At 47.8% G+C, this 15,904-nt stretch overlaps 1 protein-coding gene across 6 annotated transcripts in view; it reads right to left on the reverse strand.

Moving 5' to 3' along the window:
- Nucleotides 1-1,088: 1,088 nt before the first annotated feature.
- NAV1 (neuron navigator 1) overlaps nucleotides 1,089-15,904 on the reverse strand; it is a 239,226-nt gene continuing 224,410 nt past the window's right edge. For all 6 annotated transcript variants that reach the window (XM_054690020.1, XM_054690019.1, XM_037497617.2 and 3 more), the window contains 14 exons: nucleotides 11,944-12,065; nucleotides 8,591-8,787; nucleotides 8,151-8,343; nucleotides 7,896-8,064; nucleotides 7,547-7,644; nucleotides 7,289-7,384; nucleotides 6,894-7,053; nucleotides 6,213-6,448; nucleotides 5,313-5,467; nucleotides 5,106-5,177; nucleotides 4,443-4,639; nucleotides 3,882-4,000; nucleotides 2,602-2,799; nucleotides 1,089-1,722 (listed from right to left, as the gene is read on the reverse strand). In XM_054690020.1, the coding sequence (XP_054545995.1) occupies nucleotides 1,627-1,722; nucleotides 2,602-2,799; nucleotides 3,882-4,000; nucleotides 4,443-4,639; nucleotides 5,106-5,177; nucleotides 5,313-5,467; nucleotides 6,213-6,448; nucleotides 6,894-7,053; nucleotides 7,289-7,384; nucleotides 7,547-7,644; nucleotides 7,896-8,064; nucleotides 8,151-8,343; nucleotides 8,591-8,787; nucleotides 11,944-12,065 (2,108 nt within the window). In that variant the 3' untranslated portion in view covers nucleotides 1,089-1,626. The remainder of the gene's footprint in view (nucleotides 1,723-2,601; nucleotides 2,800-3,881; nucleotides 4,001-4,442; nucleotides 4,640-5,105; nucleotides 5,178-5,312; nucleotides 5,468-6,212; nucleotides 6,449-6,893; nucleotides 7,054-7,288; nucleotides 7,385-7,546; nucleotides 7,645-7,895; nucleotides 8,065-8,150; nucleotides 8,344-8,590; nucleotides 8,788-11,943; nucleotides 12,066-15,904) is intronic.

Raw genomic sequence — 15,904 nt, forward strand, 5'->3', positions numbered from 1 at the left:
TTGGCTAATTTCTTAGATGACTCTGAAGGGTTAGGAAACAGGAATGCGCATTTAGTGGACGTTAACATTTTATTAGCTGAACTTAAGGGCCCAGGTCTTGTCCTTTTATTTTTTTAAACCTAGTGGCTGGCACTCAGTAAACAATAAATGTTTGTTGAGTGAAGGAATATAGACTATCAGATCTCCGGGCAATGTTTGTAAAAGTAGAGTCCCTCTGGGAGGCAGATTTTGGCCACCAAATCAAACTCCTTGCGCCTTATATTCTGAATGGGAGTATCTCATATGGATGTCCAGTCTCTTGTAAATGAATACTCACTTGTCAAAGACATTAGTAAAGGCCAGTTAGGGATTTTGGATTCAGTCAGGCAAAGTGGCTGCCGTCTGAACAGGGCAGTGAGGGGCCAGAAGGCCACCAGGCAGAGAGTTCTTTTGTCGTCTGTTTCCTGCAGTCCATGGTGAAGGTCAGAGTAGATCTTCTGTCCAGATGGGTGATATGCTGGCATGCCTGGGGTGGGCAGGTAAGCTCCTGGGAAGAATGTGGGCTTTCTCAAAAGGGATGTCATGTTCCTGTGAGACATCACTCTTTCAGAGCCAGTGATTCATGTCTCAGAGAGCCCCAAGGATGCCAGAGATAGTGGTGTGGTAGGTGTCTGGGTGGTGCCTATGAGATGACATCAGATTCTCCAAAGGAAACTCCACTTGGAAAAGCTAAAGAACCCCAAGTTGGAAAAGCAGCTTAAGCATCTCATGGGTATCTGAGGAGATGGAAAAAGGAAACAAAAACCAAAAAAGAAAAGGAAAATAAATAGGTAAATGGGAGGGGAAAAATAGAAACAAAACAAAAATAAAAATATAAAACGTAGGGTTTATTGACTTTCATGCATGTTAAATTAGAAGGCGGAAGACAGCTGGCGGGCTTTCTCCGAAGGCTGTAATGTTATTTTTGTGGTCTGGCGACTTCTTCAGCTGGCAGCTGTCTTGTCATCATCCCCTATGTCATCCAGAGGGCAGCAGCGGGCAGTGCGCGCTTTACCTTGGCAACTGGTTCCCTCTCTCCCGAGTCATCGTTTCCATTTTTTAAAAATCTGTTTACAGGTTGATTTAAACATTTTTTTAAACCACATGCTTCTTTTTCTGGGCTCCAGCCAGATCTCTGGGAGAAGAGTTGTTGGCAGTGGTGATGGAACTGGGGAGGGTCTGAGAAAATCAGGGGAGATTCTGCCTCCCTCAGACTTCCCCATACAGGACTGTCTCTCTCAGAGTTGTTCTTAAAAATCAGTTAGGAACTACTGCAGGTTTGATTTTTTGTTGTTGTTGTCTTCTGAACTCCTCCCAAGAAAGCCCAGGAGTTTTTAATTGAGACAAGAAATCAAGAGAAGAGACCCAGAATCATCTTTTCCCCAAAGTCATATGAGGAGACCAGTAAATGTATGTAGGGGACACAAGTTCCCAAGCTCCACCCCACCAATCCTTCTGAAAGGTGCAGCACCAAGAACCTGCCCCTCTCCCTTCACCTCCTCCTCCCTCCTGCTCTCTCCTTCTGGAGAGCCAGGAGGGGGGAGAGGGGGAGCTAACGTGGCTGACGCCAGCGTTCTGCTGTCCGGGGTGACAGTGACTGCTGGACCTTCAGAGCGTGGCCTGGAGGTTGGGGTCCAGGATGGTTTCTCGATCTGGAGACTCAATGTAATTGGCAGCTTCTTGAAGTTTCAGCAGCATGGCCATCTAGAGAGGGGCAGAAAGACAGATTAGCGAGGGTTGGGATTCCGGGTCCTGCCCACAGGAGGGAGACATAAAAACAACATTGTAGTCTCATCCTTGGTTTATAAGTGATTCCCAGTCCAGAGTGTTTAGAGGTGGTTCGTGAAAGCCTCGATGATTGCTTTTACCCGAAATGTGGGCACAGTGACACACATTTGGCAGCCTCACAAGATCAGATGCCACCTGTAATGCCAGAAACAACAAGACCACCTTCCAGGTCTTCCAGGCATTCCAGGCCAGTGGAGGCTGCACAGCTGCTATGATTGCGAGGATGTGGGAAGTGCCCAAAAAACACCTCAGGCTGACTTCTTCCAGTAAGATCTTGCCCAACTGAACTGAAGCAGCCACAGGAGGGTGTCAGCAAAGAGGCTGGTATGTCCTGCTTGTTTGGTTCATATTCTTACTTGGAGTCACCCGACTCAGGTCTTGGCCCGAATACATCTTGCTGGGATGCATTATTACTTATGTTAAGGTAGGCCACAGATACCCCATCTTTATTTATTTATTAAGTTATTTTATTTTTTTTGCATAGAAGAAATGGGGTGCAGGCCAGAGGCATAGGGGGTGTATGTGAGAGGATTCCCCAGAGACTGAGTGGGGAACAGGCAGATCTACTAAATACACTGTTAAGGGGAACAGCAGATGAGACAGGAGAGGTCTGCTGCACCATATGTCAGATACCCCATCTTCATAACACAGGACTCTCTGGTTGTGGAGTTCCTCATTGGCCTCATGCTCAGCTCAGCTTGTTAATTCTCCAGCCTCCAGGTCCCCATCTGGGTCTGCCTGCAGAGCTTGATTCTATAACATTCTTAGGTTTACTTTTGGATGGCTTCTACTCACCAGAGGGTCTGAGTCCAGAGAGCTTGGGGTACTGTCCTTGACTGTCCTGTCCTCAGGAGGCGAGGCAATGCTGTGGGGGCCCACAGTGGGTGGAGGCAGGTGATACAGCTTGGACTGGTCCTGTTGGGCTGAGGGCCAGGGAAGGGTGTCCCGGACCCACTCCACTGGGTCTTCCCATGCAGCTTTCTGTCCATGGACCTGGAGAGCAGACATGTGGTTACTGGGAGAAGAATCCAGAGATCAGAGGTCTGTTCATGGAGCCTCCTGAGGGGCTGTGTGTTTTCTCAAATGTAAAAAGGCCTTGAGGCTCTGATTCCCGTGGAATTTTCTTTGAGTTTCTCAACAAGGGAAATAAGGTGGTATAAATTGGTAAAAAAAAAAAAAAAAAAAAGTGGCAGACTGTATTAAAACAACCTGCACATACCTAATATCTCAGCATTTTTTTTTTCAAGTTGGAAAGTTTTCCATTTTAGTGACAACAGCCTTTCAAAATTTTTTGACTTTCTTGAAAACAAATGTTATCTGCATAGAAATGCTTAATTAGAAATCTATTAATGACAATGCAAAATTAAATAAAGTAGTAATTTCTGGACTCGATCTGTAGATAGTATCTCTGGAAACTTGCCCTGTCGTCAGGAGATGTCTGTTACAAATGACTTTCATGGGAAAGACATGGCCAATAGGGTCCAGTCCTGCATCATAACTCACTAGTGCTGGAATGGGCTTTGGTGAAAATTATGCCTTAATTTGCAAGTGAGAAAACTGAGGAGGTTTTTGAAAAAATACAACATCTTTTGCACCATACAACATCTTTCATTTCATCTTTAAAAACAACCCAGTGATTTAGACACAGCAGAATTTATTATCTGTCTCTCTCTTTTTTAACAGATGATAATGCTAAAATAGGTTAAGCAGTTTGGCCAAAATAATATGTTTATTGTAGTTAGTAATAAGCTATGGCTGTGAGAATAGGGCTTTAGCATTCTAGCTCCATTTTTTTACCATTTGCTCTGTTCCCTGGAAAGCAGTCTGAGTTTGGCGAGGCGGTAGAAGGCCTAAAACTGGAGCCACTGCCCCTGAGGCTGTGGTCGTGGAGCCATTTGCTGAATGGTGGCAGGAGCCAAGAAAGCGGCTCAGTCTGTCCAGCACCGACTCCATCTGCCTGGAAGGGAACCTGTCCAGTCTCAGCAGCCCAAGTCTATTACTGGAGAAGCATTTCTACTTTGTGAGATCAGGTCAGGGGCAGCCTGACCTTGGAGACGGAGTCCAGGTCAGCTCACCTTGATCCCGTCCTTGGCGCCTTCCTGCAGGTAGGGAATGATGGAGTTGTTCCACAGGTCAATGAACCAGGTCCGGAAGTCCTCAATGCCGATGGGACAGGACAGGAAGAAGCAGGGGCCTGGGGGAAAGGATGAGGTCAGGAAGACGGCTGAGAATCCAGCTCTTCCCAATCTGCTGCCGCTTTTGCTCCTTAATACCAGGCAGAGGGGTCTGATAACCCTAGACTGAAATTTAGAGTTGGGCCCTACTGACACTGCTGACAGTGGGAGCTGCCCGCTTGGCTGGCCGTTTCATAAGCAGTGCTTCACCCGGTGGAAATGAGCTGAGGAACTGAAGGAGAGCTTGTCAATTCCCTGGTAAATACTTTCCCTCCATTTAACTGTGAGCAACTTCCCCCATTAGCTGGGTCAGCTTTACCCAAATCATGGTAATACTCATACTTAAGTGGTTCTAAATCTGAAGCTACGAGACTTGCAAGTCTTTTACATGCTGAAGGCTCTGGAAAGAAACAGGAGCACCCCCAAGTGGCAACGTAGAAAAGGGAAGTTGAACCCCAGTACCGATGAGGAAGTCTGAGGTGCTGTGCTTCTCAAGGAAGGTGTGGAGATGATACCACAGCTTGGGCACCCAGTCGAGCACCCGCAGCAGCTCCTCTTTGTTGGCATTGATGTCACTGTCTGATTCCACCAGCTTCCTCCGCAGATAACGAACCAGGAAGCCGTTGGCTGGCTCCACGTTGTTGGAGAAGGTCAGCATCCTGCCGCCAGATGGGAGAGTGGGGTCAGAGTGGCTGTGGGCACTCACTTCTGCCAGCCTGCCCCTCCTCCTGCCTGCCTCCCACAAGAGCCTGCTGGGTCTCCCTCCAGTAATAGTGGGCTCAGCTGAACTCAGGGCAGTGGCCTGGGCAGGCGGAGCTAATTCTCAGGTCAGGGGCTTGCTGCAGATAACCGTCCAACCGCAGTAACCCGCATGAGGCTTGGGAACAGAGACCTGGCCTCGAGCGGTCTAACTGCGTCCCTAGCAGTGCAGTCCTTTCCTTCTCTCAAGCTCCTTCTCCACTCGGTAACGAAATGGCAATACATCTACTCTTTCTTCTCAGTCTAGAAGGCTCTGATTAGTTCTCACTCTTGTTATCTGCTGCCCCCTGGCCAGATCCTGGGATCAAGCTAGTCTATTGACTCTTGCAGTGTGTCAGAAGTTTCGTCCAGGGCTATAGTTTTTACCTGAAGCTCAAGTGCAAGCCATGATTGGGTGTCATTTTTACAGGCTGGTTGGTGGTACCTATAATATAGGGACTGTGGGAAGAAAAAAAAAGATTCATTGTTAATGCAACTGCTTTCTATGCACACACCCAGTGGACAGCTTGCAGCTTGGAGTGGGCAGGCTCTCTCTCTGCCGGGGAGGATGTGCGGGCCCTGACTCTCACTTACCACTTGTGATACTTGCAGGTGAGCGCCCCATTGACCAGCTCGCTGATGGAGCCTGCTTCACTCAGGTCGTCCAATAGGATCACCAGGGGGACGTCTCCAATTCCTGTTTCCCGGTCTATCTGGTTGGCCAAGTTGGAGAGATACAGTTGCAGATCCTGGAAGCAAAGCGGGGGTGTGTCAGCATCAGGAACACTGAGCACGCACCAGCCTTAGGAGGAAGGGTTTTGAAGATGCTCTGCTATTTCTGGGTCCCCTGGGCCTTTGGTTCCTGCATGACACACAGGACATTGACCGTGGAGGCTGACCACCAGAGACTGATAAACAGAGGCCTTACAGCCCCTAAAGTGACCCTCTTACCAAGTGGTGCCTCCACCCTCCCCAAAGGCTCTGGAAGAAGGCTCTTGCCTCCACCTCCCCAAAGGTGGGGGACATGTGCTATTCCCTAAAAGAATTTTCTCTGGATGGCGCCATGCCTCCCTAGGTGGGGAGAGCCCGGATCTGAACCAACTCCAGAGTGTCGGCGTGTGCTTAGGGGACAGTTGGATTCTAGCCCATCATGGTACATTTAGCTCCAAGTGCCTCTCCCCAGAGAGCCCTACATCTGAAAGTGATACTGAAAACAACAGCCAAGGGGGAGGAAGTAAGGGTCGGGATGGGACTGCAGGACTGGCAGAGAGTAAGGGGAAGGCGGGGCATGCAATTCGGCCAAGGATCAACTAAAGGGAGAGGAGTTTGGAAAAAAAAAAGAAAAAAATTTAAAAACCCATAAAAAAGGGAAAGGAACTTAACAGAGGCAAGGGCAAGGCTGGAGAGAAACTGGCTTCAGGGAGGGAGGAGGACGCCAGGGGCCTGGGGGAGCTGCGGGAAGGCCTGGGCAGAGGTGGGCAGGGGTCTCGGCACCTTGCAGGACTGCTGGTGCATGTTGAAGGTGCTGACGATGCCTTCCGTGACCTCGCGGCCCGAGCGCTCCACCAGGTACTCGGCCAACCTGTTGGTCAGGTAGGTCTTGCCGGTGCCGCTGGGGCCCGAGAGGACGAGGCGCCGGTGTTTGAGCAGGAGGCTTATGTAGTGCTGCATCATCGGCTTGGGGATCAGCGTCTCAAACACCAGGCTGTCGACGCATTTCTCCTTGAGACCTGAACCCCAGAAGGCACAGTCTTGACCGGGGCCCTGCGGGTGGCCAGGCACCCTGCAGGCTCGCCTGTCTTTACCTGGACGCCCACTGAAAAAACTCAGAGCCACTTGCTCATGGTTCCACAGGGATCCCAGAACCCCTATGTTTAGTAAACACAGATCTTATTTTCAGGGACATGCTGTGAGCTGTGTGTGTGAGCTGCAGGTTCGTGGGTGGAGGGAGAAGCCCAGACTTGGCAAACATTTCTCGGGGAACCAAAGTGCCCCTGGGAAAAGCACCAACACTGGCTCTTAATCATCGTTTTAGATCCCACGATACTTAAGCACAGTCAGGGTCTTAATGTAACTTCTCGCTAAATTCCTGTTGAATGAATGTATGTTGACTGATCTAATATCCTCTTCCTTCCTTCACCCCATATCACTGCAGCCCAGGCGACAGAGACTGACCTTTGAGGGAGACTGATATGTTATTGACACCTCGGCGGCAGGGGGGCATCTCTGGGGGCTCGGCCTCCAACACCCGTTTTACATGGCTGAGGCTGTAGCCGTGGATGGACTCGGTGCTCAGTCCCAGGGTGGAGGCTGGGTCCATCTTCGAAATATAGTCCTGACAGAGAGAGAGAGGATGGTGAGGAACAGCGGGAACACAGAGATGTAAAAGTCACCAGAAAAAAGAATATGAGAGGGAAGGAAAGGCAATGCAGGATAGGGAGGACGCGTTTCCTATTCAGCATTTCTCCATTAAGCATGGACGGTCCCCATGACCCAGTGCTGGGGTGGGGGTGGAGAGTGGGGGGCATCACCCCAGGGGACCCTTGCCCCGAGCGCCTGTAGCTCTTTACCTCGAACACTTGGAAAACAGCCTCATCCAGCGTCTTCCAGTCAACTTTTCCACTGACCTTGCTACACCCCAGGAAGAATTCTTGCTGCTTCAAGTCCTGCAAGGTCACGAGAGAAGCACACGAGGCCCAGTGGGGTCGACTCCAAGAAAGGAGGGGCTATAGGCCCGAGGAGCAAGCACACAGGTTGGGGGCGCTGCAGCACCCAGAATTTGGGGGGATAAAAATGAGCATTCACCGGCCCTCCCTGAGGCTCCTTACCCCTTTGATGATGTGCTGCGGGGGCATCCTCACCACCACCCGGAGCGTCACTTCCTCCTTTGGCCCACAAGTACTGATGCCATCCATGGGTGAGAGGTCTGCGGGTGGTGGAAAGGACTGTTGGTGTTAGGGCACCCGCAAGCTAATCCTTTCCAGTAACTCTGATTACCACCAGGAGGCAGCCCGAGACAAAAGCCCTCTGTTCAGAGGGTTACAACCTCTCTCTGTGTTTCCTGACACTGACTGGAGGCGTGTTACCTCCCTGACCTAAGAAGACGCCACTAGGGAGGGTATCGCGGGGACCCCTTTATTCTCTCTACCCTTGTAGGTTCTTCTCTCCAACAAGTACCTGTGTCTGCAAGGCTGGGACTGAAGGAATGGGTGAGCGCCAGGCCCAGCGAGCGGCGAGGGGATGATAATGCCGAGGACCCAGGGGCCTGCCCTGGAGTGGAGCCCGAGGAGGGACCCGGGGCGACCTTCAGCCGGTCATTCTCCGCCTTCAGCAGGTCCACCTCCAACTGTAGCAGGGACAAACAGGGTCAGGTAGTGGGCGGCCAACTCTCAGCCAGCTGCCCCTTCCCGCCACGCTCTGCCCATTACTAACCTGCATGTTGTGCATGGTCTCCCGGAGCTGGTCCAGCTGGTGGGCAGAGTTGAGGGCTTCTAAGCGGATGTCTGTCAGCTTCATCTCTTTCTCCCACAGCTCAGAGCGCAGCTCTGACACCTCCTTTTTCTCCGGCTCCTCCTCCTCGCTGGCATGGAACAGCCTTGTATGGGGAACTGAGTGAGCAGGGCCCCTGTAAGAAAGTGAGAGTCAAGCCAGGCCGGAGGCAAGTGTGAGAGTGACGAGATGGCCGAGGCCCAGGTGATGGCTGAGGTTTCTGCTGCCCCCACGCTCAATGGGTAGAGAGAGGAAAGGTTTCCTCTGCCCAAGGGAGGTCTAGAGTGGGGTGTCTTTTATCCAGGGTCAGAGGGACTTTCTGGCAGCGTGGCCAGCGGCTCGCATAGGTGCCAGGCCGAGTGGTGGGTGGCACAGTCACTTACTCAGTGACATCATTGCCCACAGAGGACGAGTTGGAGGACTTGATGGAGGGTGAGGCGGTCTCCGTGGAGCCATGCTGAAGCTTGGGGGATGAGGGGGCCGAGGAGTCAGGGGTGGCAATTTCCTCAATATCGGAGTATGAGGAAGCTGACTTGGGTCCCTTTTTTATACTGAAGGCTTTGTTGAAGGAACTTCGAAGCTAGAAAAAAGCAGATCCGGGTAAAGAGACATCAGGCTCCACATGGGATGGGGGAGGATGCTCGGGACCTCTGAGACAGAGGTACAGAGGCAGGGGATTCGCTGGCTGGAATTAAGCCTTGCTCTTTAAGGCTTCAACGAAATATGGACAGAAGAGTTGCCTAGAAATTAGCGCTGAGAGAAAGAGTAGAATATTGTTTGCTGCTATGACAGGCTATGGGAATTTCTTGGGTCTTTTCTCTTTCAGGGGGGAACTGAGCCCCCAGAGGTCACAAGGTACACCTCTCAGTGATCCAATTCCACCTGCTCCAGCAGACCAGCAGCAGCTCAGTCTAGAATCCAGTTCACTTAGGGCCTCGGGACCCACCTCTGACCAGGGCTCACAGCCCAGAATGCGTTCACGATGCGTCTATTAACCAGAAACCAACCACGCGATTCTGCGGAGTCACCGGGAGGAGTGGCGGCGAGTTTCCCGTGCTCAGCACAGGATGGTTTACATGACCACATGAGGCGCTTTCTCTATTTCCACTCAAATATCCTAGGATAAGCAGCGATCCCTCGGAGACCTTGAGGTGTTATAATCTGCCCCCAGCTGTGTGATCTTAGGTGTTGACGAGCTTGGCTGTTAGGGAGGTGAGCTGGAGATGCAAACCAGGATCCTGTCCCGCACCCACTCACATGCGTCCACGCGGCATGCACACACACACAAGGACACGGAGATGGCAGCAAGAGACAGAGTCAGGGGGGTCGAAGGCTGTCGGGGAGAAAGGCAAACCAGGTCTTTGGGACAGTGAAAGAAAAGAAGGGAAAATTTGAGGGTGCTCTTTTGAAATGTCTCTCCTAGAGCACAGGAGGGCTGACAGGATGGCTGGAGCTGGTGGGGTGTGTTGGGGTCTCTATTAGCTGGGACACGAAGGAGGACCAAGGCTGGCTGCAACGGGCTGTGAGAGAGAGCACGTGTGCCACTAGTGTGTGTGCGGGGAGCGGTCACACTGAGCCATTAGGTTTCAGAAGTACTGAAGAGCCCAATTCTCTGTGGAGATGAAGAACTGAGGCTGAAAAGGCCAGAGAGTTGAGTTGCCTGAGATTGAATAACCAAAGGGGGGCGTGGGACTAGAATTTAGGCTTCCTAATTTTTAATCCAACAAAGGTACAGAAAGAGGTCCTGTGACCAAAATCTGCCGGGAACGTCTCCTAAGATCATTAAGACCCAGAGTGAGAGCAGTGCTGTATGAGGGCCAGTATCCCCAAAGCAGAACTGCTGGGAGATGCTGACTGCGGTCATGGGGAGGATTCAGGCAACAATGGATCAAACCAAACGAGGCAGGACTCGTTAGGGGCATCTGAGAGCTCCTGTGTTGATGTGCACTATAGAGAAGGCGGTGCTTATCAATTTTGATGACATCATTTTTAAATATGCATCTCAGTAGACTCGTGGAGAACACACTTTGGGAAATGCTAAAGAATCAAATTTAAATATATATTCTGGCATTTTAGGCCCATCATGAATATGCTCCACCCTTCTCACTGAGGGCTCTGGCCAGGCTGATTTTGTCCTCACCCCACTGCTCCCCTTCTGACCAGACAGTGTCTTTGCAGATAGCATCCTCACACCTTCTTCTCTGTCAGCCACAATCCCTTCTCGTTTTGCTTTTTTACCTTCTTTGGGGGGATTCGCTGCCTTCTCTAACTTGTCTCTCACCTATGGGCTCCCTAGCATTCATGGCCTGAATTGAGCACGTTGGCACTGCTGCATTATCGGTGTCATATGTACGATGTGGCTCCCCAGCAATTCTGCAGGACTCTCAATGACGGCGATTACAGACTCTCATTTTACATCCTTCACAATATCTAGCACAATGACAGAATGGGGGAGAAGTAGCCCCCAGTGAGTGGTTTGTGTAGGAAATTCCGGGTTCACTTTGCATCTGTCCTAGACGAGACTCTAATCCCTGAAATGTTTTTGGAATTACATGGATGCTCAGAGGGCTTCAGGCTTTCGGGTCACTTACAGGGGTCCCGCACTGGATCACAGCCTCACCCGGCTCTGGCTCATCCTACTCTGGAGCTAAATCCTCAGGCGGGACCCAGACTGAACTGGACCCTGGAAACGGTGGTCAAAATAATGTCCATCTGCCAGTGACTTTCTTCCTTTTTAGACTTATAGTTTTGATGGGATGAAAAATAAGAAAGCTTTTTCTGGATAGAAGGAGCTCAATTTGCTTTTTGTCGTGGGGGAAGACAGGAGGGAAGAGAAGAGGATTTTGTTTGACTTTCCCACCTGGCCCCCAACCAGGCCACTCCTCTGTCCTCACGTGGGGCAGTGGGATGGACCATGCAGTGGAGTGAGTTAGGAACTCTGGGGTAGTGGTGACTGTTAGTTTTATGAGTGGCTGTTCTTTTTTTAGGGGGAGGGAGTTGCTCTGGAAATAGGGAGGGTATGGCAAAGGGAAAGAGAAAACAAGGGAGAGGAACTGGGTCTCTTACCTCATAGACCTGGAAAAAAATAGGGATTTGAAGTCAGCATTTTGAAGGGGGGGGAAAAAAAAAGAAGTAACACTTAATCACTCATTTCACACAGCAGGTACCTATCTGTGCTACACCAAGATTTGTGGGCCCATCTTACTGAACAGGGGACAGAGGAGCGAGGGGGTCTCCATTTGGGGGTCTTCTTACCACAGGCAACAGAGGAGCTGAGAGTGCTTTAGATCTGCCTAAAGGATTTCAGAAAGGTCACCCAAAGTCAGAATAAGGTTATTTGGGGAGAAAAACCAACAACTATCTCTGGACCAAAGAATGAATGGCTTTGTTCATAAAATCTCTCCAGGGTATAGAAGGAAGTGGGTGAGTTGCGGAAGGGGGCTTCTAGGTGTTCACTTTTGGATATTTCTTGTTTTCCTTCTGTTGCCAAATATGTGTGACCTGGTTGCATGTATGGAGAGCCCACGGAGAGCAGAGGGGGCCTGGGGACAAGCGGGGATGACAGGGAGAAAAGGAAAGGTTAGCAGACCTGGCTGTGAGCAGGCTTCAAACTGGGCTTTAGCACTAGAAGGACTCTATGTTGGCCAATCCTGGAAAGCTCTGTTGCCTGCACTGATGTAGATGTGGTCCATTAAGGTGCTTCTATGTGGTCCCCTCCCCAAAATCCTTTACCTACCCAACTCTTCTTTTTCTTCTTTTTTGCGTCAGCATCCTTGCCACTGCCAATGCTGGAATGGCTGGTGATGCTGTTGAGGCTCGAGATGCTATCAGAAGAGTTTTGTCTCTTGATCCGCAGTTCTAGGGAACAAGTGCAAGTGGAAAGAACAAAGAAAGCATGAGACTTATGGTAAGTCTAGCTGCAGAAGGTAGAGGAGAAGAGAACTAATCAATTCCCAGGTCCATGTGATTCACTTTTTGGATCATTCATTCAACACTGAGAGCCAATTGTATCAGCATAAAGAAAGTTAAGGTAGAAGTTACTCCTGTTTGGGCCTCCCTGGTGGCACAAGGCTTAAAAAGTCTCAGAGCTATCAAGCTGTTGCCAGCCACTGTGGCATGAGTTCGATCCCCAGCCAGGGAGCTGACCCACATGGTGCAGCAGACCTCTCCTATTTCCCCGCTGTGCCCCTCAGCAGTGGATTTCAGTAGCTCTGCCTGTTCTGCTCCCCACTCTGTCTCTGGTGAATCCTTTTACCCCCTGCACCTCTGGCCTACACTCCAGTTCTTGTATGCATAAATAAGTAAAAATAAATTTTTTAAAAATTCCTATTTTCAAGAAACTTCCAGTCTAGCAGGAGAAAGAGCAGTGGCACAAAATAGTAGATTCAGACTGAATGGGTCTCAGAAGAGCTCGACTAAGGCTGGCCCTCTACAGTTTTAGGGAGACAGCAACCGGCAATTTTTCATGATTTCCTTCAGCCATATACTTACCTGGTGATCCAAGGCCAAGTATACTAACCATGTGCCCTGTATTTAACCTAAATGAGCTTTAGTTTTCTCATCTGAGGGGTAGAAAATCTTTTCAGCCCTTTGAGAATGTCTGTAAAGGCACTAAAGACCCATTAACAAGGGAGATGGTTGAGGGTTGAAACATTGGAATATTGGAAAAAAGCATTTAGGATTGAAGAAAAAGAACATGCAAAGGCCCTGGGGAACACTGGACAATCTGGAAAGGATATGTTGTAAAATTGAACAATCTTCAAAAAATTAGGAACCTTTTCATGGATTTTTAATCTGGTGCTATGTATATTTATTATCTATTGACAAATAAAATCAAGTTAGGCATCACTGCTTTAAGTATTAGCTCTTTGAAAGTTCCAAGAAGTCCTCAGGACCAAGCTGAGGCTGGGTCAATAGGAATTGAGGATAACATGAAAACTCATAGTAAATAACATGAATTATTTATTCAGCAGATATTTATCTGGAGGGCAAGGTGTCCCAGCGAACAGCTCGGTAGAAATAGCTCAGTATTCCGCATCTATCATTTATGAATTGTGTTTGGGCAAGCTACTTGTTTTCTCTGATCTTATTCTCCTCAACTGTAAAATATACTTTAGAGGATTGTTACCTAGAATAAATGGAATGACAGAAATATATAGCAACGAAATGTATTCTCCTGAACTGGTTTTTCTGAAATGTTTCAAAAATGCAGAAAAACTTAACACAATACAATGAATACCCACATGGCTAATATAGCACTTGTGAATATTTTGTTAAATTTGTATTTACTCTCTCTTGCTCCACAAATGCACATACATAGACATTTTCTTTAAGAACTTGAAAACAAGCTCTAGACAACTTGACACTTTACTACTAAATGCATCAGGATGCACCTTCTAAGAATAAGGATGTTATCCCACAACTTCATCACACCTAAGAAAATGAAAGGTAATTCTTTGTATTGACCATCTAGCTCATACGCAAGCTAGAATGATCTCTGATCTTAAGTGGCATGATTGGTTCACTCTGGGGCTACGTGAAGGAAACACTAGCACAAGCAAGACCAGTTAGGAAATTGTGGTAATAATCTAGGAGGAGAATGATGAAACCTGGGCAGTGATGATATGGAGAAGGGACAGAACCGAGATCTACAGAGAAATCTATAGAAGTAATATCTGTATTAAATTGATGATAGAGGAAACTCCCTGATGGCACAGGGGTTAAAGACAGCGCTATCAAGATATCACTAGCCACTGTGGCACAAGTTTGATACCCCGGCCTGCCTGGGAGGTGACCCACATGGTGTAGCAGACCTATCTCACCCGCTGCTTCCCTCAGCAGTGTATTTCAGTAGATCTGCCTGTTCTACTCCCCACTCTGTCTCTAGTGAATCCTCTCACACCCCTGCCCCCACTGCCCCGCTGCCCCATACCTCTGGCCTGTACCCCAGTTCTTATATGCATAAATAAATAAAATCTTTGAAAAAGAAATTCAACCATATAAAGACCAAGGACAGGCCAAGAATTTGAAGAGATATTTCTCTATGAAGATATACAAATGGCTAAATTAAAGCACATGAAAAGATGCTCAATAGCTTTGCCTATCGGAGAAATTCAAATCAAAACCACAATGGGATAGCACCTCGTAGTCACTAGAATGGCTGTAACAAAAATGTACTAACAAGTGTTCATGAGAAGGTAATTGGAATCCTTAGACATTGTTGGTAAGAGTGTAAAATGGTGCAACTTTTTTGAAAAATAGTATGGTATTTCCTCAAAATGTTGAACAGAGTTATGATATGGTCCAGCAATTTTATTCATAAGTATGTATCCAAAAAATTGACAGAATTCTTTTGGATATCATGTCACACAAGTGGCACATAGTATTCACAGCAGCATTATTCATATAGGCAAAAAGTGAAAAGGACCTAGTGTCCATCAACTGATGAACAAACTGTTGTCTATCTGAACAATGGAATATATTGAGTCATAAAAAGGAATGAAGTATATGAACAAACCAGGATGAATCTTGAAAACATTATGCTAAGTGAAAGAAGCCAATTACTGAAGACCACATATTATATAATTACAATTATATGCAATGTCCAGAATCTGCAAGTCTATAGATATGGAAAATAAACTAGTGGTTAACAGGCACCTGGGATGAAGGAAAAAAGAAGTGATTACTATGGTGTGTGGGTTTCTGATTAGAAGGGTAAGAATGTTCTAGAATTATACAGTGGTGATGGCTGTGCAACTTGTGAATACGCTAAAAATCAATGCTTTAAGAAGGTGGATTTTATGGTATATGTAGTAGCTACAGGATAAATATGTAGTCATAAGAAAAAAAAAAAAGCTGACTAACTGGAGTCCTGGGAAATAACTTGAGGGTTAATGAGAGGAAAAGGCGTGGATTCCATGAGGGAATCACAGTAGGAAGAGACCAAGATGGGAAAGCCAACTCAGAAGCTAGATGGAGTTTTTCATGAAGGAGACTTTAGCAAGAACAAATCTCTGAAATATTGGGAAATTGGCTTCCTGTCTCTCTCTGTCTCTGTCTCTGAGTTATTTCTTGAGCACCTAGTGTATACCTGGCAAGGGGGTGAATGTAAATATATATTCTCTGATTCAATACAACCAACTTCTGGTTACATTTTATAGAGGTCACATGAAATAAGTACTAAAAATTGTATTAGATGTTGGAAAAATTGGGGTCTCCGGTGACTTTAATGGAAGCAGTTTTGGCTGAGTAACAGTGACAAACAAAACTAAAGGGGTTAGGTGTGAAAGGAAAATGGATAGGTAAGTTTAAGTGTGAAGGAAGGACAGAAATAAGATTATAATTAGATATAAGGTAAATTATAATTAGAAATATGTGAAAGAAATCAAAAGATCACATATTATGAGATTCCATTTATATGGAATGTCCAGCATAAGCAAATATGTAGCAGTAGAAAATAAATTAGTGGTTGGCAGGGGTGGCAGGGGAGTAAGGGTGGAGGAAATAGGGACCATTGTTTTTCACCTTTAAGATAAAAGAGTCTTTGGTACTTTTTTAAAGATTTATTTATTTATGCATACAAGAACTGGGGTACAGGCCAGAGGTGGGGGGTGGGTTAGAGAATTCACCAGAGACAGAATGGGAAACAGAACAGGCCTATCTACTGAAATACACTGCTGAGGGGAGCAGCAGATGAG

Source organism: Talpa occidentalis, unplaced genomic scaffold (genome assembly GCF_014898055.3).
Source record: "Talpa occidentalis isolate TD23 unplaced genomic scaffold, MPIMG_talOcc4v2.1 talOcc4.8, whole genome shotgun sequence".
In the NCBI taxonomy this organism is placed as follows: domain Eukaryota; kingdom Metazoa; phylum Chordata; class Mammalia; order Eulipotyphla; family Talpidae; genus Talpa; species Talpa occidentalis.